This window comes from Ambystoma mexicanum, chromosome 7q, assembly GCF_040938575.1.
Source record: "Ambystoma mexicanum isolate Mex_15411 chromosome 7q, UKY_AmexF1_1, whole genome shotgun sequence".
Lineage (NCBI taxonomy): Eukaryota > Metazoa > Chordata > Amphibia > Caudata > Ambystomatidae > Ambystoma > Ambystoma mexicanum.
In genome coordinates, this window is record NC_090941.1 from 1,064,104,047 (window position 1) to 1,064,129,235 (window position 25,189).

The 25,189-nt window shown below is 45.5% G+C and overlaps 1 protein-coding gene across 4 annotated transcripts in view; it reads left to right on the forward strand.

The window, feature by feature from the left end:
• The window catches only part of FHIP1B (FHF complex subunit HOOK interacting protein 1B), an 889,991-nt gene that overhangs the window by 387,428 nt on the left and 477,374 nt on the right, over window positions 1–25,189 (forward strand). For all 4 annotated transcript variants that reach the window (XM_069640430.1, XM_069640429.1, XM_069640431.1 and 1 more), the window contains one exon: window positions 14,434–14,838. In XM_069640430.1, the coding sequence (XP_069496531.1) occupies window positions 14,710–14,838 (129 nt within the window). In that variant the 5' untranslated portion in view covers window positions 14,434–14,709. The remainder of the gene's footprint in view (window positions 1–14,433; window positions 14,839–25,189) is intronic.

Below are 25,189 nucleotides of genomic sequence, written 5' to 3' on the forward strand. Positions count from 1 at the left end.
GCGGTCGTTGGTCTCCATCGGAGTCCAGACTACACATCAACCTGTTAGAGCTGAGAGCCATCAGACTTGCGTTGAAGGCTTTCCTGCCAGCTGTACAAGGGAAGAACGTCCTGATAATGACGGACAACACGGTGGCCATGCATTACCTCAACAAAAGAGGAGGCGTAGGATCACTACCCCTGTGCAGAGAGGCGATGCAGCTCTGGTTTTGGGCAATCCAAGAAGGAATCTCTCTATCGGCAGTTCACCTAGCCGGAGAGAAGAACTTGACAGCGGACGCTCTGAGCAGGCAGAACACAGTCTCCCACGAGTGGGAGCTAGCTCAGGAAGTCCTTCAAGAGATCTTCGCCCTTTGGGGAACCCCTCAGGTAGATCTGTTCGCCACCAGCCTAAACAGGAAATGCGACCTGTTCTGCTCAAGGGAATTTCCTCCGAGAGGAGCTCTGGGAGACGCGTTCATAGTGGACTGGGAGTTTCCGCTTCTGTACGCCTTCCCACCGGTCCCTGTCATTCCTCAAATGATCAGGAGGTTGAGAAGATTCCGGCGAACCATGATCCTAATTGCCCCGGATTGGGCCAGGAGAACGTGGTACCCGGACCTTCTAGACTTGTCCATCTGCCCTCCAATTCGACTTCCACTCAGAGAGAACCTACTCTCACAGAAGGGAGGTCAGGTTCTCCATCCAGACATCAAAACCCTCAACCTTCACGCTTGGCTTCTGAACGGCTGAGGTACAAGGATTGGGACCTCCCTGATGATGTTATGGAGGTGTTGCTTTCGGCAAGGAGGCCAGCAACAAAGTCTTTATACCGCTGCCGTTGGAACAGATTTTGCAGCTGGTGTAGAGAACAGAATATCGACCCATTTTCATGTGGTACACCAATGGTTTTGTCCTTCCTACTATATTTGGCAAATTCAGGCCTTCAAGTTGGCACCATTAAGGGCTATCTCGCAGCGCTATCCATCTTTAAGCGTACTGCGGAAGAACCATCCTATTTCAAATTACCCTTGGTAATACAGTTTCTAAAGGGGTTAACCAATGTTTATCCCCCAAGACCATTCCAAGTTCCCCTATGGGATTTAAACTTAGTACTAACTTTCCTGATGGGTACACCTTTCGAACCTCTCCATTCTTGTTCGTTAAGATTCCTTACCCTTAAAACTGTTTTATTAATAGCACTTACATCTGCTAGAAGGGTGAGCGAATTACAAGCTCTTTCTTGTAAACCCCCTCATACAATCTTTCACAAAGACAAAGTTGTCCTGCAAGTGAATCCTAATTTCCTCCCAAAGGTGGTTTCTGAATTCCATATCACTCAGAAGATTACCCTACCATCTTTCTATCCTCCTCCTCACCCGGGGAAAGAGGAAGAGAGGTTACACAGACTAGACCCTAGGAGGGCTTTAAGTTTTTACATTAGTAGACTAGCCAGGATAAGACAGGCAGACCAGCTGTTTGTAGGTTACACAGGTCACAAGCTGGGGTTACCAATAACTAAGCAGACCATTTCCAGATGGATCATTCTAGCCGTTCTGGAATGTTATAAACTGGCAGGGAACGAGCCCCCTCAAAACCTTAGGGCTCATTCGACCAGAGGTATTGCAGCTTCATCGGCCCTCAAAAAAGGCGTGCCGGTTAAAGACATATGTGCGGCCGCTACATGGTCGTCTGTCCATACCTTTACACGTTTTTACAATCTGGATTCCTCCTCCAGTCAAGAGACTAGGTTTGGAAGGGCTGTACTGCATTCTATTCATCAATAGAAGACAGCGTGAAGTCAGTACTCCCTCCTCCGAATATAGAATACTGCTATGGGAGCCTATCTAAGATGAGGAATACGTCGGAGGACACAATCCCTTCGAAGAACAAGTTACTTCTTACCTTGTAACGTTCTTTCGACGGGATGTTCCTCCGACGTATTCCTCATCGACCCTCCCATCCATCCCCGCAGTTCTACTTCCCTTATTGTTGCAGCTTACGCTCCTTCAGGGTGATTAGTCTAGTCCAGACAGTAATACTGTGGGCTACAAAACGGAACTGAGCAACGGACGCTGCGCGCGGCCTTTATAGGCAGGATGACGTCGAACGTCGATACGGCGGCTGTCGAGGGACATCGACTCGAAGGACGTCGACGCGCAGCGCCCTCTAGAGAAAAATTTTTCCGAGGCCAGCAGAGCTGGAAGGAGATATCTAAGATGAGGAATACGTCGGAGGAACATCCCGTCGAAAGAACGTTACAAGGTAAGAAGTAACTTGTTCTTCTTTGCCCTTTGTTATTCATACACATTAAAAGATACATGCTTACTTCTTCTAATTAGGCTGTTAAAATAGTAGTTTCTTCCTGTGCTACTATGTGCACTACTGGTGCAAACATATCCATGGAGCTGTAAGGGTGAAAGCAGGAGCGCACGATTCTGTGTGTCTTTTTCCTATTTTTTGTTGGGAGTATTTTTACTCACTATTTTGATTTTTTGGGAGTATTTGCCAATTTTTGGTAAGTAAAAGTGGCCGATACACACCTTATCTGTAGGGCTGGTCCCAGCTAAACTAAGGAAAGATTGTGCACTCACCCTCGCCCCCATCATTACCAACTTTGTCAATTCCTGCTTCAACACAAACTCAGTCCCAGCCAGCAATAAAGCAGCCTGGGTCACCCCACTGCTAAAAAAAAAACCCCACTGGACCCCACAGTACCCACCAATTATCGACCAATAACGACGGTACCTTTTTTACTTAAACTCATAGACTAAATAGCATACACACAAATCCAATCACATCTCGAACAGAACCAACTCCTAGGAACTAGACAATCAGGCTTCAGGCCCAATCATAGCAAAGAAACGGCACTCCTGGATCTCAAAATCCACATGGGAAACTCTATTGTCCTGCTGTTAGACCTATCCGCAGCATTTGACCTCGTGGAGCACAATAAACTGTGCACATCACTAGCCAATGATTTCAACTTCTCTAATGATGCCACTATGTGGGTGAAATCCTTTCTTGCTGAACGTACCTCTACAGTGGCTATAGGTGAGGAAGCTGCTTATCCCATACCAGTACCGATAGGAGTACCCCAGGGCGCATGCCAATCCCAAACACTCTATAATGCCTACACAATGCTCCTTTTCTCTGCTGTAGACGAAATGGGTGTCATCTACGCCAACTTTGCAGATGACACTCAGATCCTCATACCCATTTCAGGGGACTACGACCATGACACATTAACCATTAACAAAATGTACTCCATAATCCAAAACTGGATGGTGGTAAATAGCCTCTGTCTCAGCGGTTCTCATTGTAGGATCACCAACTAAAATAGCGGCCCTTCATTCGGATTACACCTCTGTCAACATTGACGGCACCCTGATCCCTGTTCTCAAGCAAGTTAAAACATTAGGCGTATACCTAGACGCTAACCTCACGATGTCTAAACATATCAATACGCTCTCAACTTCCACGGCTTATACATCCAAACATATAGCACTAAGTCGACAATTCCTGACCCCGACCAACTGCCTCACCTTTGCTCGAGCCTTGGTACTATCCAAGTTGGACTATTGCAACGTGTTGCTACTAGGGATTTCCCCTAGCAACACGTTGGACTATTGCAACGTGTTGCAACGTGTTGCTACTAGGGATTTCCCACATCAGCAAACTGCAACCTATGCAAAATAAAGCCTTAAGGGCAGCATTAGGGATGAAAAAGTGCGATCACATCTCTAAGATCAGGAAGGATGCTCACTGGCTACCCATCAAAGCCAGAATTATCTTTAAAACTCTCTGCATCACGCATAAATGTCTTGCAAAAAAAAACCCAATCTATCTTAACAACGCCCTACAGAAAAAAGAAAACGTTAGAACACTGAGATCCAATGATAGTCAATATTTAGTGACACCCCGTTACAACAATACCAGAGCAGGGGGAAGCAGCTTTCATGTCTTAGCCCCCAAACATTGGAACTCCCTCCCAATCAACATCAAAAAAGAGACCTCCTTCCCCGGCTTTAAAAAGCAGCTGAAAACATGGTTGTTCAACCAATACTAGTGCATTGCTGAATCTATATCTGCTTAACCTTATTGTCTCAACAGTATCCCCGCCCCTTGTTTCTCTCACCTCTAGCTCACCCAGGTTCCTTCTCACCCTTGCTTTCTCTGACATGTATTTTTTAAGGTTTCCCCCTTCGCTTCTGTCTCTCTTTCTCCACATCCATCTCTTGCGGTGTCACTTGTACCTCTGTCTTTACCAGTGTCCCTGTCACTTCCCTGGCATTTGTTTGATCATCTCCATTCCTTCCGGTATTACCTTCTTCTCTCACCTCCCCCTCTTCCAGCTGGATCTAATTTCCATTTAACTGTTAATGTCTTCCTTCTCTTTGTTCCCAAAATGTCAATATCTCTCCACTGCTCCTAATTTTATCCACCTCTGTCTCTATCACTTGCCTTCTCATAACATTCTTTCCCCTCTAAACTCCAGCTCCCTCAAGTTCCCTGTTCTTCCCATCTATCTTTGTACACATCTCATCTCACCACATCTTTCTCACATTCTTTAAACTACATGCTTTAATTTTTATTTATTTTTTAAAAGTTTAATTGGTTTCAAACTAAAAACATTGTAATAACAAAAGAAACCTTTAACAGTTTAAGAAATCCATCAATTATTTTCCATTACAATCAAGATAAAAAAGAAAACGAGGAAGCAGCAAGAGACTTGGGTCAGATTTCCATCCCAAAACAATCAGATGTTCTACCCAGCACCCTCCTCTTGGAGGTAAATCTTAAGTCCCTCAATTTCCTTTATCTGCCAGATCTTTAGATCTATTCAGATTTTAAGCCAGTTATTGAGTCGGTTAATTTAAGCTTTGCCAACGTTCAACCTATTTTATGTCCTATTCGCGGCCAATCCCAACATTCTTCCAAAGATAGACATTCTGTTCCCTCCAATTAGCTTCTCATATGTTGTGACCTTTCTATGGATAGTGCCTCACATTCCATTGCAATTTGAAGGAGTGATTCCACCTGGTCCTTCTTCTTACAGAAGCGGCACGAGTTATTATCAACAACTCTCTGGTGCCGTCTAAACTGTATTACACGAGTGGGCATAATGTTCAGGGGGCATCGCATAAGGAGATTCCTGTAGAATGCAGAAGGGAATTTGCAGAGGTAAGGGGGTAGATCGTTGAGGCCCTTTTTTCCACCCACCATCTAAATGTTATGGGGGCAATAGGTCTGGCTTCGCGGGTGTTAATCCAGTCTGCCCTTTCCAAAATCTTCCAAAGTCTTCTTTACCTTGAGGGGGTTTGCCCTTAGCAAATTAATATCCACTCTATGGCTATGCAGTGTCTCACTTATTCGATCAAACCACTGGTTGAGAGATCTTTCATTAAGCCCACTTGCAGTTCTCAAGATGGTGAATGGGAGTGGGGCCTCCAACACAGTACATTTCCGATATAAAGAAATCTCCTTCCATAGGATTATGGAGGCCATTGAGAGTAATAGTAATCCATGTCGAATCTTAGCTACTGATAAAGACTTTGGGAGTCTTAGTACACTGCGCCAAAAAAGTCCCTCCATCAGGAGCCATGCTTTATTATTTAAATTGGGCAATGTTTCCACTCCGTATGTAAGGACCTGTATTACCTATTGCCTGTAAAAGGTGAAAAGTGATATAATTGAAAAGGCCCCATAGTGCCTATGAATGGCGATTCCTTGATTTGTCAAATTTATTAGCTTTGATCTTAGCCAAACCAATTGAGCATGTTCTTATTTATTTTGAGTCCCAAGTAAATGATGGTTTCAACTACTTCTGGCCGAACTTCCTCAACCCTCCATGAGAAGGACGTCCCTGGTTTCCTCCTAGCATTTGACATAAGGAGTACTTGAGATTTTTTAACATTCATTCTCATGCCATTTTTATTTAAATAGGCATTGAATGCTGAAATTCTGCGTTGAAGGCCCATGGCCGTTTGATCAAGAAAGACAATGTCATCTGCGTAAAGCACCCATGGGAGTTCACATCCATTCAACCTTGGTGGAAATGCCCGAATGGCCTCCTGTGAAATCCCTAGGTCTGACAAATACAGGCTAGATAAAATGGGAGCAAGCGCACAGCCTTGTTCAAGGCCACAAAATGTCAAGATCTTCCTGGACATCAATCCTCCTGCCCCCAATCTGATCTGTATTGATGTGTCTGTATATAAAGCCTGAATTGCCTCTAGAATGTCTGCCGGGCACTTCCAAGCTTTCAATTTGGCCCACAAGCAGTTCCTGTCTACTCCATCAAAGGCCTGATGTAAGTCCAAGAAGGCCATGTATGTTATAGAGTTGTGATCAATCGACCTTCGTTTGTAGAGATTCAGGACAAAGATTCAAGGATGTCCCAACCCCCTTTATAAATCCTGTTTGCTTGGGATCAAGGATCCCCTTTTCAGCTGCCCATAAGCTGAGATCTCGAAGGACCACAGAGGCGAAAAGCTTGCCCAATGAATTCAAGAGGGCGATAGGGCGATTGTTCTTTGGATCAACCCTATCGCCCTTCATGAACACTGGAACAACCCAAGCTTAGCGCCATTATCCCGGAACTCATCTGTTTAACATCACCTGTGTGAATAGGGATACCGCAAATTTGGCCCAGGCCTCAGGATTACTCTTCATCATAAAATTGGAAACACCATTCAGCCCAGCCGCTCTGGATGAACTACTACATCAAGCTAAAAAATCAGCCCCCTGGATTTATAGCCACTTGGGATGGGGGTATTGTAGTCAGTCCCTCAAAGATTTTAGAATAGTGGCTAACCCAAGCTTCTTCTGTAACCCCACCCATCAATAGATCCTTTCTGCCCCTGCCCCTATTATTGATGAGCTCCCACATATTGAGGGAGTTTTTCTCACAGACTGCAAGCAGCATCCTCTCCACATCCTTTTGGATGAGTATGGCCCTATGTGCTTTCACCCAGTTTTGATAGGCCTGCCTGCGTTTCTTAATTAACGCTTCTGAGCATGCTGTATTCAGCCATTTTAATGTACTCATCTCCGCTCTATATGTTAGGCATGTTTTAACTACCTCGATATTAGTCATGTTTAGGGGCCTGATGGGGTAGGCCACCCCTTCCAACCTTTTTTTTGAAGCCTCTTAAAAGCCAGGCATATTCCACCATCTTATCGTCCCTAGCAATGCCTTGGTCTAACCAGGCAGCAAGGAGAGGAATTTTCCTTGCTGGGATTTTCAGTCGATTTAGCCATCTGTTTAGCTTGACAGGGGGCATTTATCTGTGTTTATATCGGCCTGCGGGTATCTCTATGGTGATAGATAGATAGCAGGTCTTGATCACTCTGTGGTAAGTGCAATAGTGCAAACCTGGAGACCCTTTCCCCCAGGGTTGGTGATAAGAAACAGTAATGTATACAGGCTACCTGTGTGCCATTGCTCCAATTAGATGCACCTGGACAATCACCCACAGGTTGCCCATTTAACAACCACAATTCCCGCATGTTAACCTCCTCCACCCATTTTCTGGCTAACCCGTTGAGGCTCTCAAGCTGCAAGGGCAAGCCCTCTTTGGACAATAGACAGAAATTAAAGTCCCCACAGATCAACATTTCAAGATTTCCTCCCTCTATTAAAGAGTGATCCACCTTCTCCATAATCAACCTTTCACACCCCGATACACATTTATCAACAAAAGGTGAGATTTTCCATTTACATGGGACCTTTCCATTTCCAGAATTTGGACGTAAGGGTTTGGTGTAAGATGTTGACATATCTTAAAGCCTCGTTCCACTTTAATTAAGGCGAGCAAACCAGAAAAGGGTCTACCCAGCTTCCCTTTGAGAGCTGGGTTCAAATAGATCGCATATCCCTCACAAGCCGGCTTGTCCCGTAACCATGTCTCTTGGAGGCATATGATGTTGTAGCCCCCCAGAACCTTTCTCTCCTCTGTAAACAAGAACTCAAATCCACAGGTGTTCCAAAATCCCACTCTTAGAAATTCTCCAAGCTCCTCCTCTACAGTATATTCTTCCATGGGTTTTGCCAGAGCTCCCACCAGCCAGCTCCAGTTAGTCTGACCTGGAGCATCATTTCCCGATGTAGAGGTGCTGGGCTTCCCACAGTTTCTACATCCCTTATTTCTAATTGTGAAGCTTCCAAGGAGACTCATATCTTTCTTCTGCAAGCTCATTGTGGGTCTTGGTGGTTTTACTTCACCATTCCTTATTCGATTTTTTTAATGAATTTGAGTGGAAGTGATTGAGGTTCCTGTTTCTTAGCTTGGTTCCCATGGAGAGGCTGTTTCTCGACATGATTACTGTCAAGAGGCTCAAAATTATAGTGACTCAGATCATATCCCAGGCAGAGCAGTCTTTCGCTCTGTTCCAGCACAGCTTCCTTAATAAGGTGGGAATCTAAGTGGAGGATTACGCGATCTTCTCGTTCCTCCGTTACATATTCCAAAAGTCTTATATCTTCTGTAGATATAAATCTCAATGCTGGAACACACTGTAGGAGCTTCATCACATTGCTCCTATTAAGGATAAAGACCTTTTGACTCCTTTGACTTTTTGGAGGAGTTTGAGAACACTTTCTGAGGGCGATTTTGCCAGGAGTGTCCAGCACTACCGGTCGTTTGTCTCTCTTCCATTACCTTTACCTTGGGTCTTTCAACATCTGTCAGAGTTGGCCTCTCTACCCCTTTTTTTTCTTTTTCCGGATGGAGCCAAACCACTTTTTAGCTCAATAATTTTTCTTTTGGCCTCCATAGTTAGGAAAGTCAGGGCTGCAGCGGATTGCATAGAGTCCTCGCTGTTTTTCTCTTACCATAATTTTGCAATATTAATGCTTCCTGATTCTCGATTTCCCTCCAGTCAGACTCACTCAGGTTGTTCCATTTATCATCTTCTTTGTTATATATAATTTCCAGGAGATCACTGAGGCACGTATCTGACGGGAGAGTAATTTCACTGGAGCTAGAGAGTTGGCTTTGATTTAGCCCAGGCTTAGCAACTGGCTCTTTGGGAGTAGCGAGTTTAAGCAGACTCTGCTCCTTACGCGGTCTTTTAGCGATATCTGGTGAGTCCATCCGGGGGTGTGGCTTGTATGTTCCGAGGGAAGGCTCTTGATCCATTCATCCATTTTGCTAGGTGCCAGCTTAAGATTTTTAGACTTTTTTTCGTGTAACACGTCATTTTTTGTTTCTGTCCACGAGCCCCTTCTTTCGTAGATACTGATGATTTGAATATCGAGAACATGTTTCTCCTGGAAGTCTCAAGGTTAGGTATTTTAGTCAGATCGATCAGTCTTTCCTTGCTCCTTTAGTGTACGTAAGTTCGTTTCAGACCCCTCCCTTTGATTGGTCCTGGGGGCAACATTTGCATCTGCTGCTTTTCGTTCTTTCGCCTTCCAGTGATTCCCATCTTCAATAATGGCTTCCTTTAGCAGAGCTTTATCCGCCGTCTCGCTCCTGGCCAGATCACAAAGCCTTCGCTGCAATTGGTACGAGGTCTCTGCCTCGGTATGAAATCTTTGTTCTAATTTCCTTGTGAAGATGTCCACATTTGTCAGTTTCTGTTGCCACGTGTGCATTAGGTTCACTTGTTCTTGGGTTGCAGAATGTATGGATTCATACAGCATGCAGAAAGGGGATAGAGGGATATACAATGAAGCCATTACTGTATTTTGAATATTTGCCATCTCCTCCTTAGAAATTCAGCCCTCTTGACACAAGTCATTTCTTGCTTCACTGTAGTTATGCAGCATGCTACAGTCTGAGGAGGATGAACCACTTTTGTCACTATAATATTCTGAAAGCAGTCATCCTCCTCTAAACTAACCCCTGTCAGTGGGGTTTCCTCCGATGTTTGCCGTCCTTCGGGCACAATACCGATGTTTGTCAATGGGTTTTGGGAGCAATCTTCCACTTCTGTTGCTAGTTCCAATGAGGGCCTCCCAGACCCCTGCCGGGGGTTGTCCCAATCCAAACTCTGTTGCTGCTCTTTAGAGGTTGCCATTTTAGAGGGGGCTGGCTCATCCGTTAAGGCGTTTAGCCTCTCCTTTTAAAAAGGAGATGCTCCCACCCCTCCTTTCCTTAATAGAGTTCTTCGGGAGATTCTCAGGGCTGAAAATTAACAAAGCAAAATCCATGTTGCTCCCTATCCGAGCCCAAGATCCAATGTTGGACCCTTTAAACAAGTCCCTGGGGATTAGTGTCAAGAAAGTCTCCATCCGCTACCTTGGCATCCATCTAACTAGGGATCTCTCGAAGCTAACACCGGTCAACTACGACCGTATAATGGCCGAGGTCAAGACGGATATGAAGCGGTGGGGCAACATGATTTTGTCGTGATACGGACGCATGACCGCGGTCAAGATGAAGGTCCTACCGAGAATACTCTTTCTTTTTACGGTCCTTCCCACGAGAGTCCCAGACCTTGGGCTTTTGGGATCTCCAGAAATCAGTCCAAGTGTTTATTTGGCAGGGTAGGACCCCGAGGACCAAGAGAACTACCCTCACCCTCCCAAGGGAGGAAGGGGGCTTTGGTTTGTCCCGACTTTCGCCTTTACTTTTACATAGCTCAGCTTCGGGTCCTCCTAGAACATATCAAAGATGATAAGGTACATATTGGACCTACCTGGAGGACATGGCCACTCATCCTCTCAAGGTGCAGGACCACCTCTGGGCTCCACGAAAGACCATCCCGAGCAGGATTATGAATTACCCAACTCTAGGGGTACTTTGGTCCATATGGAAGGAGTGGACACTCACCGACCACCTGACGACATGGCCCTCCCCATTGGTCTCGTTCTAGGGCCCTGTATTTAGGTTGGGAAGTAGGGGATTCAGGAACGCCCAGTCCTGGTCGTACAAAGGTATGGAAAGGGTGGGCAAACTGTTCAGGGAGGGTGAATTCCTGGCTTATGAGGAAGTGGCGGAGGCGCTGGGCCTTGGAAAGATCTTCATATTTGAATACCTTAGGCTGAAGGGCATTCTGTGCAATCAGATATAGGATCAAAAGCTCAAGAGAACTCTTAACCCTTTCGAGAAAGTATTAGACTCAATCAACTCTAGGAAGGGCATGGTGTCTAAACTGTATAAAATAATGAATACCATCAACCTCACAGAGAGGAGGGGGATTCGCCATTATTGGAATGAACTGACAGGGGAGGTTCTCACAGAGGAAGTATGGAAGAAGGTCTTCAAAATAGCGTTCCATGGGAATCTATTCATGGCAGACATGGAGCACAATTTAAAGGTCCTGTAGGAATGACTTAGAGACCCACTAAAGGTATCAAAGTGGTTCGCGGGGGTGTCACCAAGGTGTCTGAGGGGATCTGGCCAGGTGGGAACAAGGGGCACATGTGGTGGCACTGTCCGCAGATAAAAAGATACTGGGAAGAATTGAGGGGATGGATGGAAGAAGTCACCAGGGACCTACTCCCACACGACCCGCTAACACTGTTACTAGGCATCCCCCCGAGGGATTCAGATTTGTACAGATACCCCAGAATGTGGGAAGCGATGCTGCGGGCAGGCTGGGTAGCCCTGGCACAGAAATGGAAGAGCCTGATGACCCTAAGCAAAGAGGACTGGCAGCATAAGCTGAAGAACATGTTCCTTATGGATAAACTGACTGCGATGGTCAACAATGACCCAGGCCCCTTTCGGGCAGCATGGGACGGAGCGAGGCAATCATGGGGATGGGAAGTGCACTGAACTTCTGAAAACTTGACGGGCCTAAAGTGGAGGGGGGGTGGGAGTCGGTGGGAGGGCGGGTGGGAAAAGATTGAGGGGGAAGCATGTGGTGGGAGGTATAATCCAGCACAATGTGGACAAATTACGAGACTCTATGAGAAATATCACCAGGCAAGTACTCTAGCACCAGTAGAGATGATTCCTAATATGGATTTGATATCGCACCATACTACCTATAGTCGAGGTCCGTATTTCGAATTTTCTAGAAAACCACAGTTAATGGGGTTGGGTTGAGGACGGAAAGGGGTGGTGCCGGGGGGCAGGACAGTTGGTTATTTGGAATGTCAGGAGGAGGACTAGTGCTGTTCCAAAGGTTAATGTATTGCAAACAAAGATTTTGCATGAATGCTAATAAAAACTCAAGTAAAATAAAAAGGAGATGCTTAGGCGCTTTGAGTATGTCTTTTTTCCGACAGGAGTGAGAGATCTGCCAATTTCGCTGCTAGGTCTGAGTTTTTAGGAATACTTGACACCTGATTTAAATTGAAATGATCAGGGTTTAGCATCTGGCTATCAGGTTTGGGTGCCGATCCACTCTCTGTTATACTTGGCTCACACAGGGAGACCAGAGGACTTTTCAAACTTGTCGGAGGAGTGTGTACTCGCGCAGGTTTTGAGCTGCTTAAATTAGGGTTCTTTACCTCCTGCTCCGGTTGCACTGACCCCAATTTAACCTGGAGACTGGTCGTGGCACCCGCAAGGTTGTTGGGATCCATGTTATCTATTACACACCCAGATTTGCAAGGATGAGTAAATAGCAGCACAGGTGCAGGCTTATAGCAGGTCAATAATTTAAATTTCAACTGCAGCAAATAAGAGCAGTGTTAGTCACACAGGGATACGGGTCGCAGAGGATTTCGGGAAGCCCAGTTTAACGCCCTTAGTTCTAGCTTAGGTTCAGAATCTAAAGCAGCAGTCAGTAGGGCTGGCCAGAGCTGGGGCGGCGCAAACCTGCAGCTCTAGCTAACCGCTATTCTTTTCTTTTTTTAATGAAGGGTACTGAGGTGTTAACAGTCCTTTAACCTTGCTGGAAAGGCTAAGAGTCGCTGTGCTTTCAGAGCCAAGCACTCTCCTGGTCTCAGACAATGAAATGTCAGGGATTTACCTGCGTGGGTGTCGGCTTACCTTCACGCTTGCACAGGAGAGCAGGGGAGGCAGAGGAGGTGGGAGCAACATGATCTCCCAAGCAAACTGCTTTCCACTCAATTAAATGAGGATTTTTTTTTTGCCCCGCACAAGGTATCACCAGATTACTTCTCCACAAAGGTATGGGGCCGTAAGTGCGGAAAGCTGTAGAACAATGTAGCCCGCTGTTCCTGCTCACACTTCGCGAACACTCGCCAACACTCCACATTTGCTCTGCATTCGCTGGAGCTAAAGCTTTTATGCGAGATACAAGAAGCTCCTCCTGCTCAGCAGAACGATGCAGGTCCACTGTAAACAAACCGCAGTTGGACTAAAACACTCACCAACACTCCACATCGCTGGAGCTAAAAAGTTTATGCGAGATGCAAGAAGCTCCTCCTCCTCAGCAAAACGATGCGGGCCACTGTAAACAGACCACAGTTGGACCAAAACACTCGCCAACACTCCACTACATGCCTTATTACTCACCATCTTCTCTCCACTCTCTTTCTGAATGACCTCAATGCTATAATTATCTTGTGTGATCCAACTTAAAATTGGGTGGCATTTTAGGGGTGAAGCCAGCAGGAGTATAACTACCTGGGTAGAATGGCCTACATTTGGCAGCATGTCTGGATATATTTTCTTACTGTGGCATGGCATTTTGTACTGGTAAAGCCAACAGGCGTATTTTCTAATATGGTAATACTGGCATATATTGATGCAGCCTACACAGACATGTATGGACACTGTCAGCATGGCATTTGTTTTATATCAAGAGATAATAACAGGGTTAATTGGGCTACAAAATCCGGAAGTGCAACTGCTGTTCCTAGATGGCAGATGGTGCAATGCCTATTTAAGAGGGATATGTAAAGAGACTGTCCTTGACTCTATACAATGTGTACAGATTGTTGAGTGTAGGTAACACTCAGGAAAGACAGCAGCCTAATAGCAACCACCTAAAGAGTTTCTCTGAGAGTTATGTGATTAGATCTCGTAGAGAAAGAGGCTGACCAAACTAACATGTGTTGACTAGTGCCATGGGAATTTCATCTGCATATTATTCACCTTAATGGCTACTGTTTGGCACATGTCGGTGGTTGTCAAGAATGCTTACGACTTGTGAGTCTGGTTGATTTGGCTGTACCCCCTGTCTATATATCGGGAGTATCTAGTAAGTTGTGATAGAACCACAACTGGTATGGTCGACCACTTTCGATAGTGCACTGTCAATCAGACCTTCTTCTTCAGGACGAACATTTCTTCCAACAATAGTCTAATAGGTCTTCCAGCTGGCCTCTGAATCGGGCAGCGCCGGCAGGATGCTTGTTATTCTGGAGACTAAATGCATATACAGTGGATAAAGAATATTGTTAAAATGAGTTGGAATATGCTGCTGTCTACTTTTGGTGACTTGCATTTGTTGGATTCTTTCATGTATTGTACTGGCTATTTCACCAGATTTTAGTTGTTGTTTGTAGTTAATTGTGATTTTGTCGAATACAATGTAACAGTGAAGATCAGACTCCTAACTGAGGTTTTTCTTTCTCTCTGCACAGTGCTGTGGCCTTTGGAGGCAGTACTGAGCGACTGCTTGTGCCTTCAGACACGATGAAGCTCTCTGAGGTTCTGCTGACCGGAAGTGATGTCAGGCTGAAAAGGTGAATTCAAGTTTTTGGGTTGGAATACTTCGCCCACCCATACCCAGATTTTATCCTGAATTGCTGCCTCTCACCGTGCATCCATGTCCTCAAATCATTACCCGTTGCGGCCTTTCTTGCCAGAGCGTCCTCGTCCTCTTCACTTGTGACATTTGCCCTTTCCAACCAGTGAGGATGAGCTGGCTGAGTAAGTTAAATCCAAGAGGAGCTGCAAACAAGGCACACCGTAATGCCAGCCTCCAACCGCAAGTCACTGCTGACCCAGAGACCTGCCTCATGGTCTTCAAAAACCACTGGTCACAGGTAAGGCCTTCTAACAGTAGGGGCAGAGTGGGACCTGGGTGGAGAGTCCTTGAGTGTAGCTGGGGTTTCTCATTATCAACGCTAGAACTGTATCAATCTAGCTGGATTTTAAAGATTGAGCAAAATTGATGAATTCTGGGAAATCATATCTTTCACAAAGGATCCCATCATTGAATGCCCCCAGCAATTGAGAGAGATTGTGAAATCACTGACACAGAATTTACCAGCTGATGGCCATCTTTTTACTTCACTTTTTACAGCAGAGCATTATCTCAAGGATTTAGTGATTCGTTTGAGCTATTTGCTGAGATCCCCTTTTGTTTTACTGCTGGAAAGGAATTGTTACAGGCCACAATGTCATAACCCATTTAGTGTCCCTAGGGCATACATGCGAATTATGTTATTTTGTCACAAGGTGTGTGTGTGTGTCCTAATTTGGCAGGTGGCAGGGGGAGGGGGGCAGTTTCTATGCCGCCTCATCCAAGTCTTGGGAACCCCAAGGCAACCTATTTATTTTTGGCAACGCACTTTGGATTCTTCCAGAGACACTCAAAAGCTTAGAGGGTTGATTTTCTTAAATATTTGTTTGGGAGCCTCATCATTATGTTTAGTAAAGCCTTTACAGACTAGGGGCCTAAACAGCCAGAATTTAAACAACGGCTGCTTATTCTTCAACTAGTCTATGTAAGGCATGCTACCTTGGCAGGCTTATCGAGCTCGGCAGAGAAAACACTCCATCCCAGTCAAGAATAACATTTTGGTCACTCCTTTACTGATCGATTGAGCCAACCCTTCCTTCAACATTGAACTATGGTACATTGTTTACTTTGAGTAATTTCCATAGATGACAAGCGACTCAGCATCTGTAGAAGCAACTTCTGTTCAAATGTGAATTACAGAAATTACTTAATTGGATCCTTTGTATCCCTGCGCCTGTGGGTTCATCTGCAAGACATACCCTGTTGCCCGCTGATACTCCTACCGCCCAGGATCTTATAACTGTGAGGACCTCTGCAGGTCCTATTTGTACTGTGCCATGATCACTTTTGGTAGATTTCACAGTGGACCCTAGTGCTACGAGGCAGGTACCCTCTGGGAGATGAAGACATAGAAAGTGTCCCAATCTTTTGTGCAACCAATTTGTTGGTTTTTCACTCTTTACTGTGGCATACCGGATGAAAGACTCGGACCAGAATACATATCTTTTAATACAGGAGTTTTATTTAAATTAATGGAAACGCCTTACTGATCCTATTGCTAATATGGAAGTTCTCTACTGTGACGAGTAGAGGGAATTTGTCCCTTCTTCCAAAGGGGGAGCCCCTTCCTGTGAGGCTAGGGAGTTGAGCCCGCTCCGCAACACCCTCCCTAGATGTCGAGGCCAGTGGGACATCACAGGGAGAAACTCCCCTCTAGGGTACAGGAACGCCCTACAAGTGCGCGCACTATGGCCTACATGACAGGCTCTACAGTGCCAGAGGCGTTTGTATATCAAGACCGGGACAAACAAACTCCTCAGCGATACCATTGTCTTAGTGAAAATGAACAGGTTACTTTAAATCTGAATATGCAACGCATTGAGATGAGTGCGTTACATAACGGGCCTTGGAAAGAGAGAGAGAAACACATAAGCAGTCTAGGGAGTGCCCTGCGCAGCATAAGTTTGAGCGAAAAGGGATCATTATATTGTACAAACTGCTCGTCCCAGTAGAACTTATGAAACAGACTTATCCTTGAAACAGATGAAACTAAGTTGTTGGGATATAAGATAGAAAAATACCATTGTGATAAGAGAGAAAAGGAGAAATAGCACTGAATCATATATATAAGGGAATAGAGCAAAGCAAGCCGACGTACAATTCCCTGTGAGAGAAAGACTATCTGAATCATAGTATCCTCCTAGATTACGTTGGAATTGATAACCAAAACTCCATAGGTTGGAAAAGAACTCCAAATGAGGAACCCAAGAAGAAGGGAAAAGTACAGAAAGCAATTGAAGAATTACAGAAATTAATCTAAAAACCTCAAGAGACTATTGGAGACATTCACATCCATAAATAAGTCTACAGATTGGTACTAAAGTATGTCAAAGAGAAGGGAGACATCATCCAGTATATAGGTTAGTTTTCGTAGTGGTAGGGTCGGCTAGGATAGTTTTGGACTATAGATGGTTTGCTTTGGACATTCATGACTGACTGATGAGCACCTTAGTTAGAAATATAGGTAGGGCCCCACCCAAAGAGATGGGGAAAGTTAGGCCTTATCCTTTTCTTAAATAAAAGCTTGTGAATCATGTCAACAATGTGTTTGTGTCCTCCTTCTGACTTGCCACACTACCTAACAAATTTAACTAAGGGTGCTCCTCCAAATTAGTCAAACTAATATATTTTGTCCTCTGTCCAAATCCTAACTTCTAAACTGGCCGTGCCATTTAGAAAAATAACTTAAAAGGGAAAGCAAGCAATTTATGCTGCCCTCAGTGTTCTTTACTCTGCCGTCTCTCAGTATTTCCAGGAATCGCTCCTATTTTCAGTCCCCACAATTATTTAATAGGATACAGGTCTCCAGACGTTATCAGTTTGTGTCCATCTTGTCAGAGTTTCAAACAAAGAAAAGGTTTTCCTCAGGCTTATAGCATAAACTCTCAAGTTCCAAAAAAAGTCAATTCTCTCAGTGATCGTAGATGCAGGGGCATTTCCTTAACCCTCCTCCACCAAATATTTAAGTCTCTCCCCAGATATTACCCTATCCTGATAGGCGTTTCACCCACACCATCTACTATTGTTAATTACAGTGTTAATTACGGTTTTGCACTTTGTTATATTGTGTGTTCTGTTGGTTCTACATTGTCTCACATACCCAAAAGGGTGGAAGAGAATTGGGACAGTAAGACCGTTGTCTTTCACAGATCTCTCACGTGGACTAGGCAGATTTGCTTTGCAGAGTTTAAGCAAGTCTATTGGGTTCCCCAATCAAAATTCGGTGTTCACCCTCACTGTCCCTAATCCAGTATCTATCTCTGTCATTCTATAGTGTCCAGTTGCAATCAGATGGCCTGAATACTACAGATTCACAGTTTGAAAACCTAATCTAGGCAGCAGGGAAATTGATGTATGTAAATTGAAGCGTGATTGTATCTAATGCTGGGAAAGATCTCTTAACCTTTCTTCTTACAGATTCAAGTTTATTTTAAAATGCTGTCTCTACTTAACAGAGTCTAAAATATTCATTTTTGGGCCATTTTCTCATGCATGATGAGGTTTATAGAGATCAATTTAATCTCGTCTAATGTCTACTTTTCTCTCCCAGATTATTCCTTTTATGAAATGGTTCCAGATTCGGCCTTGATAAAGGATATTTTTTCACAGCCATGCTGCAGTGCAATGTGACTCCGCAATGACTTAGCAAGTCGTCACTGATGCCACAATTGCCATCAAGTTACATAAGTGGAGCCATCCTTGTTCCCAATCTTAATTCCTTTTTTTCCATAGTCACAGAAGACATTAATTGGAACATCCATCCCTTGCTTTGGAATAATGTATTTGTTCTAAATAATCCTATTTGTCCTAAATCCCAATGGCGTGCAAAGGCTGAAAGCACCGGATGTCTGTGTAGGATCTGCACCAGTCAGCCCTAGAGTTAAAGGGTGTATCAGCCACTGTTACTCCCTACAAATAAGCAAATGCGCCCAAAGAAATAGAAACAGGGAGTAAAGATAATCCCAACAATAAATATGAAATGTGCATATTACAGCCTGTCCCCCTACATTTATCCATACTGCTCCATGGATATGTTTGGACCAGTAGTGCACAGAGCCACAGGAAGAAACACTATCATTACTGTATGATCTGAAGAGATAGACATTATTGACCCAAATGCACTGCGCACTGATGTTGATGCTTGTAGTATCCTGGGCCCTGATGGCCCTGGTGCCCCAAATGCACTGCGCACTGATGTTGATGACTGTAGTATCCTGGGCCCTGATGCCCCTGGTGCCCCAAATGCACTGCACACTGATGTTGATGCTTGTAGTATGCTGGACCCTGATGCCCCTGGTGCCCCAAATGCACTGCGCACTGATGTTGATGCTTGTAGTATGCTGGACCCTGATGCCCCTGGTGCCCCAAATGCACTGCGCACTGATGTTGATGCCTGTAGTATGCTGGGCCCTGATGCCCCTGGTGCCCCAAATGCATTGCCCACTGAGGCTGCTGACAATAGGTTAGGCCCTGATGCCCATGTTGCCAATGTTACCACACGGGCTGTTAGCCTCCCCTTGACCAGCCTTAACGGTGCCCTAGTTAACGCACGCTCTATCCCTGCACACACGCTTGATGTGCATGACCTTATCACTAGAGTTAACCATGACCTGCTCTTTCTATGCAAGACATGTTTACAAGACACCTCTGGACCTGCCCTCTCACTGGCCATCTCTGATGGTCATACCATCTATAGACAAGATCGGACCGGACAAATGGGGGGAGGTGTGGCCATTATAGCCAAAGACTCTCTTGACATTAGAAGAACCCAGGCAGAAATAGGCCTCAACTCAGATTACTTACCAGTCAAACTCAAAATCTCCCATAACACTAACATTGCATTCCATCTAGTGTATCGCCACCCAGGACCGTCAAACGACTTCCAGGAAGCCCGCATCCATTCGATCTCAGACAATCTGAAAAAGACAACCAAAGTAGTATTGTTGGGTGACATGAACCTAGGGCTCAACAACGCCAAGGACCCTAACGCACATGCCCTACAAAAGGCACTAGCCACACTAGGATTTGACCAAGCTATCACTAAGCAGACCTTCCAGGATTTTGCGGCATGAAATGGCAAATTTTGCGGCACAAACCTTTATTCATTGCGGCATTTTTGCGGGACATTTTGTATTAGTTGGAGGGTGTAAGATTGCCACATTGCAAGAAATAGGCAGAGTGCAAGGCTACAAGAGAGCCAGAGTATCAGTATTATGTATCCTTTGTAATAATTTAATAGGAAGAGTCCCAGATGTCTCTGGCTTGGCAGAACAGTGTTTGATTTGGCTACATTTCCGGTTTAATGTTCATGCCTATTTAATAGTATTAACTAAATTGATAATTATCAGTTGTAATGCTGAAAATATTCCCTTTCTATGTTTTCCAATCCCCCAAACACCCACACACCTCTCTCACCAACACACATCTCACCAACTCTCCATCACAACGTGCAATCCTTAACCTCTCACTCTGTCATGCAAATACTCACGTGCTATGTCACACTGTCAAGTCACAATTTGCACTGCCCAGCCCCTGCCACACTCCAAATCATACTCCCAACTCACACCTTACACTCTACAATTCCTCTCGCAATATGCAGTCCTTCATTCTTTTGTGCTGCTTCTGCATCTTGCATCCTTTCTTCCATTCTATCACACTCTTCCCTCATCCTTTTTCCCAATCTGCAGCTCACTGCCTCTTTCTGGCCAACCGCTTCCTCTCTGCTTTCTGGCTCACTGACCACACGCTCCCTCTACTTTCTGTACCTCTGCTCGCTCTCAGATTTCTGGGCCACCGCATCACTGCTTCCTCTGCTCTCTTGTGCAACGCTTCCTCCTTCACATCTCACCCATCACTCTCACTCTCTCTCATAGTTTTTTTTTAAATGTAGATTTTGACCCAGTTCCTCAAAAAATGGGGCATTTAAAAAAAGAACGGAGGATATGCTATTTTTAGACCACCCATTTTTGGAAATGAGCAGGTCACTCAAAGGTGACCGGCGCTTTTCCACAGGCTTGAGCTGTAGCGCAAATTGTGCGCTGGCCAGCTGCCTTGAATGGTGTTCTGGGTTGTTTGACCGAAGTGTAATTATTTGCGGCAGAATTGACCGTAGTCAATTTCGCTGCAAATTGATTGTCACTTCAGCCAAACGACCCAAAATGTCCCTATCACCACCACCCCACCCCCTCCCCTACTTAACTGCTTGGTCGCTGCCGCTTCCCCTGCAATCATGCGGTGCCAGATCTGTCCCTCTAACGTGAGTCGGACCCGACTCTGCAGAGTCCCTTTTTCATTTATTTTCTTTTTTTTCTGCCCCCGCCTCCAATTTTGAGGAAAAAGGGGAAAACACTTCTGCAACCACCCTAGACCATAAATACTGAACATGGGGAGCGGGTGACACCCCCACAACACATGTTCAGTATTTATAAAAAGCAATCGAATACTACTGGACGAAATAGGTCAAATTGTAACATTCGCTCGATTTTTGTCATCAAAATGGGCAGTACTTTGAATAAAATCACTCTCCCGACAGTGGTCTGCAAGCTCCCAGCCCCTTTCACAGGGACAGGCCCTCCAGGTGCCTGCCACCGTAAAATGCGACCCAAAAAATGCATTTTTATCCTGTTTGAGGAACAGAAATGCAAGTGACACAGCAGCGGTTCATACCTTAAAAGAAATGCATGACAGGGTCAGGAAAGACCCTGTCATGCAGTGGCAGCCCAACATCCCGTGCTCGTAGGGTTGCCTACAATTTCTGCACATTTAAAAGTGCATCTTGCTTGGAAATGAGGGATGCGCTTTTAAATTGCCAGAAACACAACTTTATTTGATCAAGGAGGTGAAAAAGGGCATCATAATGGGAGCTCATATAAAATGTGCCCATTCGTGTGTCCCTTGTGGATTGGGCTGCACTTTTTTGGGGCACAAATGATGATGTGTTAGTGCATTTCATTTCTTGTGTAAAAGAAAGTTGAGAACCTGGCACCCTGAGTATTATTTTTTTGAAAACAGTAATTTTTGCAGATTACTTTAAAAAAAGAAATGTAAAAAAATTAAAATAATGTTTTAAAGATGCTGTTTTTGCACAAAACGGCAGTTTTTGCAGCATTTTGCGCAAAACGGCCGTTTTCATGGCTTTTTGCGGGATCGCAAAATTGCTATAAGCTTGAGGGTCTGACTAAGCCTACACACATCAAAGGACGCACCTTAGACTGGGTGACACAACATAACCGCCCTATTCCCCACCACACCATATCTCCCAACCCCTGGTCAGACCATTTCTGCATCAACTTTCACATCGACACTTCACCAGGACCTGCCAAACCCACCATCCTTCTTCCTGCAGAGCTCTCAAGGAGCTCTAAACAACTAACCAAAGATACTCTCCTCCCGCACCTGCTCATCCCAGCTCTGCAACCTTCATTCCCCAATGATCCCACCCTCTTAGCTAACATTTTTAGCCAAATCATAACCACATCTGTAGATGCCATAGCACCCCTCAAGGCAAAAAAAAAGCAAAAAAAACTAAGCATTCCAATGCCTGGTTTTCACAAGAACTCTCAGATCTCCGCACTAAAAAGAGAGCGCTACTGGCCACCTGGAAAAAGTACCCCACCGACTCCAACAAAATGGCCATCAAGTCCATATCCAGAGACTATAAATTAGCCACCACACAGGCTAAGGCAGACTCCTACAACACCAGGATTAGCAACGCTAACTCAGGCACTAAGGAAATCTTGGCCATCTTCAGGGAACTAGAGTCACCCTCCGATCCTCCATTCACCCTTATCAAGGACGAGACCTGGTGCAACCAAATTCAAGCAGCTATGCTACACAAACTAGATACCCTACACGCTAAAATTTTAGCCCACCAAAAAGCCTTATCTGCCCTTCTAGATCGCACAGCGACACCTCCAACCTGTGACGCTCCCAGTCAAATACCTACATTTGAATTCTCTAACATGACTGAATCTGAAGTCATTGCACTCATAAAATCCATGAAGACGCCCAACTGTAAGGGAGATACCTGCCCTTCCCACATTATCAAAGACTGCGCATCAGCCCTGGCTCCCTTCATTACCGCATTCAACTCATCATTCCAATCGTCGCATGTACCGACGTCCCTAAAAGAAGCTTGGGTCAGACCTCTTCTAAAGGAACCATCTCTCGATCCATCTATCCCAGGGAAGTACCGACCTATCACAACGGTCCCCTTTCTGTTAAAGATTCTGGAGAAAGCAGCCTACCTCAGGCTCAAAAATGTATTGAAGACAACCACCTCCTTGGCCTACGCCAATCCGGTTTTCGCCCCCGACATGGCACCGAGACAGCACTACTTGACCTAAAAAATCAAATGGACGACCTAAGGGATGCAGTCAAACCAGCTCTACTCCTGCTTCTAGACCTCTCTGCGGCCTACGATTTGATAGAGCATAAAACTCTATGCCACCATCTCACTGCATCAGACCACTTCGAGTGGATTGTGTCCTCCAACGTATTCCTCATCTTAGATGTATTCCATCCAGCTTTGCTGCTCTTGGGAAATTTTTTCGGCAGAGGGCACAGTGCGTCGATGTCGTCGAGTCGATGCTCCGTCAAAGGCCTCCGTCAAGGGTGACCTCATCGGGTGCATAAGTAGCACGTGCGGCGCCCATTGGCCTCAGTTCTGTTTTTCCTCAGTATACGTTGCTTCGGACATTCTGCGCGCCTCGAGTTCTGTGAAGGATATATAATACAAAGAAGAAATATGTCCTCGTCATCGACGCCGACCACGACCCCGAGATCGGGAGTCAAAAAGTGCAAGTTGTGCGGCTCAAAAATGTCGATCACGGACCCACACCGTGAGTGTTTGTGGTGCCTCAGAGAAGGTCACGACATGGAGGCCTGTTTGAAGTGTCAGGCGATGACGGGGAAGGCCTTGCGAGAAAGGAGAGGAAAACTACAGGTAGGTCGAAAAACCGATCGAAAAGCCTCTAGCGTCGAGTCGAGATCCCATGAGGAGAAATCTCCTCGACGCAAAAGGCATTGATCTAGGTCCCGTAGCGATTCTCATCGCTCGTCGTCTTCATCAAAAAAATCGAAGAAACGACGCCAGGGGTCTCCCTCCACCTCGTCGTCAGAAGAGTCTCCGAAAAGGATGAAATGCCCCACGAAACATTCGTCTTCCGAAGAGTGGGAAGCATTCAGGGTCAAAATGATGGAGGTATTTGAGAAAGCAAAGCCTCGGTCCGCGCCTTCTTCGGAAGCTGGCCGGGAGTGTCATCGCTCCGCCACTCGCGTGCCCTCGAGCCCGGGTGATCGGAAAAGGAAGGATAGGGAACCTTCCAGCACGCTGAGCGAAAAACGCTTGAGTCGAGTCGACCGTTCAAGGTCACCAATGCCGTCCGAGACCCATCACACCTCGAAGGGAAAAACTTCAAAGACGCCCTCGAAGCAGACCCTATCGACGACCACTATGTCGTCGACGCCTTTATCGACGTCGACGCCGAAACCCATGGCGCCAAAGGCTCCAACCAAGCCAGGGAAGCCAGAAAAAGAGAAGGAGAAGGTTACAAAACCTGTAATTTCCTCAGAGCCTGGTACTACACCTCTTCCTCCTCCTCTCCCAGAGAAGGTTTTCAAGCCTCTCCCTAGAAAGGAGTTTTTCAAATCCCTGACCTCAATTTTTGAGGAACAGGAGAGATCTGATGAGGAAAATGTACCTTTTGGGCTAGAATATGGCACCCTAAATGTCCCAGAATGCTTGATCTCAGAGGAAAGCAGAATGAGGGATTTGGTGGAGTCTTTACACAATGCAATTGGCATTGACACATCTCCTGAGAATTACTTTGGCAGACCAGATCCAGGAGAGCATGCCAGTCCATCATACCGTCAATTAATGACAAAGGTGGTAGATTACTTGGGATGGACTAGACCACCAGCCCAATTCGTCCAAGATGATTTAACAGATATATTGGATCATGGTCCCACCGAAGACCCAGTACTACCCTTTCATGTAGCCTTACAAAACAGTGTGTCCAAGAATTGGGAAACTCCAGATTCTATTCCTCCGGTAAATAAATCCCTCGCCTCAAAATACCACCCGGCCAGTAGCGACCCCGGCTATCTGTCAAAACATCCAACTCCCGAGAGTCTGGTCATACAGGCAGCCACAGCTTCCAGCAAACTTGCGTACCCTTCTATCCCTCCAGACAGGGACGATAAGCGTGTGGATGGCTGGCCACGGAAGGTATTTTCAGCTGGTAGCATGGCATTAAAATCTGCCAACTCCACATGTGCCTTGGCAAAATTTTCATACACTCTGTGGGAGTGCATCGCAATGGCGGCGGAGCACATACCAGAAGGGGAAGAAAGGGAAGGGTTCCTAGCCATCGTTAGAGATGGAAAGGAAGCCATGCAATAATCCCTTTAATCTGGATTGGACACTGCGGATAGTGTAAGCAGGTCCATGGGCACTAGCACGGTAATGCGCAGATTTGCGTGGTTACGGAAGTCGGGTTTTGCACCGGATGTACAGAACCGCCTTCTGAACATGCTTTTTGACGGGTCTCACCTTTTTGGCAACAAGGCGGACGAGAGCCTTGAGAGGTTGC